This window comes from Aplysia californica, unplaced genomic scaffold (assembly GCF_000002075.1).
Source record: "Aplysia californica isolate F4 #8 unplaced genomic scaffold, AplCal3.0 scaffold00192, whole genome shotgun sequence".
In the NCBI taxonomy this organism is placed as follows: Eukaryota; Metazoa; Mollusca; class Gastropoda; order Aplysiida; family Aplysiidae; genus Aplysia; species Aplysia californica.
The window spans coordinates 256,087-258,643 of NW_004797462.1; the positions used below are offsets into that span (position 1 = coordinate 256,087).

At 42.5% G+C, this 2,557-nt stretch overlaps 1 protein-coding gene across 1 annotated transcript in view; it reads right to left on the bottom strand.

Moving 5' to 3' along the window:
• Positions 1 to 258: 258 nt before the first annotated feature.
• The window catches only part of LOC101845328, a 4,193-nt gene continuing 1,894 nt past the window's right edge, over positions 259 to 2,557 (bottom strand). Inside the window, exon 2 of the mRNA XM_005098718.3 lies at positions 259 to 2,024. Coding sequence (XP_005098775.1) covers positions 996 to 1,916 — 921 coding nt within the window. The 5' untranslated portion in view covers positions 1,917 to 2,024 and the 3' untranslated portion in view covers positions 259 to 995. The remainder of the gene's footprint in view (positions 2,025 to 2,557) is intronic.

Genomic DNA, 2,557 nt, shown 5'->3' on the forward strand with positions numbered 1-2,557 from the left:
ATACAACTCCTGTACGCCTGTGCAAAGAAATTATTTGTCTTGAGACCCTTTCCCTCTCACCAACTTTATTCTTCACAATCCCACAAACAATGAAACATGTCTTCCCCCCCCCCCCTCTCTCTCTCTCTCTCTCTCTCTCTCTCTCTCTCTCTCTCTCTCTCTCTCTCTCTCTCTCTCTCTCTCTCTCTATCTCTCTCTCTCCCCTCTCTCTCTCCCTCTCACTCATTCTCCCTCTCTCTCCCTCCCTCTTTCTCTTTCCCTTCCTCCCTCTCTCTACCACTCTCTCCTTGTCTATCTGTCTCTCTCTCTTTCTCTCTCCTGTGCAATGCAATTGCTAACAATTCCCTTTACATCTCTTTCCTTCATCAGGCTCTTACCAACATAACTCTAGTAAAAATATTCTTCAAAAAGATCTTTAAAAAGAGGTAGAAACTGGTCCCTGTATGTAAATAAGGTGGAACTATGAACTATTAAAAAAATCTTCTTCATGCAGCATCACAGGAAAAGCGTGTCAACTTTATTGACAACTTGTCAGAGAACAAAAAGGTTATACTTATACCAGTAAAGTAATTCATTCCTGCTGGATGCAAAGCAGCAAAATGTGAAAGCTAGTTTAACAGGAAATAGCAAAATATTATGTCTTCATTCTTCTCATTTAGTTCTAAAACAAAACATATTTTATTGTGAGCTACCTGATCAAATTTCTCCGGCTTTGAGGGCAGAAACATTAACACAATGCTGTCTTTAATGGGGGGTTTGGGACTGAACATTTGATAAACATTTTCAGGAGAAACATAACTTTTCTCTCCACACATTGACTTTGCAACCTGAATCTGTTCAACTGTCTCCATTCTTTTATTAAAAACAGACCTTAATCTTAACACCACCACTTCTTCCATTTTTTACTTTAGAACTTAAATGTGTAGAAATTCATGGCCTCCATCTATAAAAAAACCCCAAAAAAAACCAGCCAAGTATTTCAAAACATCTGGCTTTTAAAGTTCAGTTGTTAAATGACCCTCTGACTCAGACATTTCATTTGGCTGCGGGTTCACACTGTCTGTCCACCATATTCCATTCTTGGGGTGTACTTTACAGTGTCTTAGAGACAGCATTGATCCATTGTGGTCAGAAGATGAAGAAACAGATGGAGCCCTGGCCTCTCGAACAGCATCACCATCGTCACTTTCTGAAAAACGAACGCCTTTGCTCCCAAGTCTGCTCCGACCATGGCTGTTGTTGTTCACCAGTTTCCTTTCAGCATCTACATCACAGCTTATTGTACCCACCTCACTAGGATTTTGTACATTGTATTGAGCCTCCACATCTTCTGATCCTCCCTTGGTTATAATGTGATTCTCTTGGTCTGGTGGTGCGGCTGGCTGTCGCCTCAAAGCTGATTTACCTGGCTCTACCTTGAGAGCTTTCATCCCGGCTTGGTTGATGAGGACTGCCGTGTCAGGCTTCAGAAAGTGACTGAAACGTGGACAGTGAACCCGGCAAAAACTCTCAGGGTCATCAAATGAGAAACAGTGGTGGAGAGCACGAGACATAACAGGTGTGCTCAAGGTAATACCGCTTACCAAAATGATCACAGCTAGAACTATAAGAACTGGACCAATCACTGCGAAGATTTCAGGGTATTTATTTCTCTGCTCATTGTCCGTGGCATCCACAATGGTCATGACGATCCCAGCAATGAGAAAGAGTACGCCCACAGCTATGAGGACAGCTCCCACACTTTTGCGGGTTTCCGGATTGTTGCAGCCCGTTCTGCCCACGACATGTCTAGTGGCATGCGCTCTGCGACGTGCCACAGCCGCCCTTTTCTCCTGGAGCTCTCTCTTGCTAGACTTTGCATGGTAGTAGCGTGACTTCCTGGGTGAGACTTGCTGATGCCCCTGCTTCTGTGCCATGAATTTGGACACCTCATGGGACTGAGCTCCACGCTTCTAGCGCTCATCAATCTTGGCCTTCAATTCTTGACTGCAACTTCTTGACAATCGACCTTTACATCTTGATTTCTGGGTAAGAGAAATAATGAATTGGTATCTGTATCAGCTTTATGTCAAATAATAATCAAAGAAAACAAATATAAAACAATGGTTAAATTAGTGAATGAATGGATGAATTCATTTTCAAAACAGAAATATGCAGCCCAAATTCTATCATCTTCTCATAAAAGTAGGCCTATGGATTAAGTAATCCCTAGACTTCTTCTTTGTGAAGTATCTGCCTGAGTCAACTCAGTGCTCTGTTTGGCCACTTTCTAATATTTTTTTTTATAGTAGAGGGTTTTACGGCACTCACAAATAAGGTCATATGAGCACCAAGGGGTGGGTGTCAACAGAGAAGTCTTTCCAGGGAATCAGACTTATTCTGCTCACCTCTCTAGCTTCAACAGCACAAGGTCTGCTTTCTATATTATTGTGACGTAAGGGAACTACACAAGTGGGTACATTATGTGTACTAGAGTGTGAGAGAGTGTGTGTGTGTGTGTGCGTGTGTGTGTGTGTGTGTGTTTGTGTGTGTGTGTGTGTTTGAGTGTGTGTGTGTG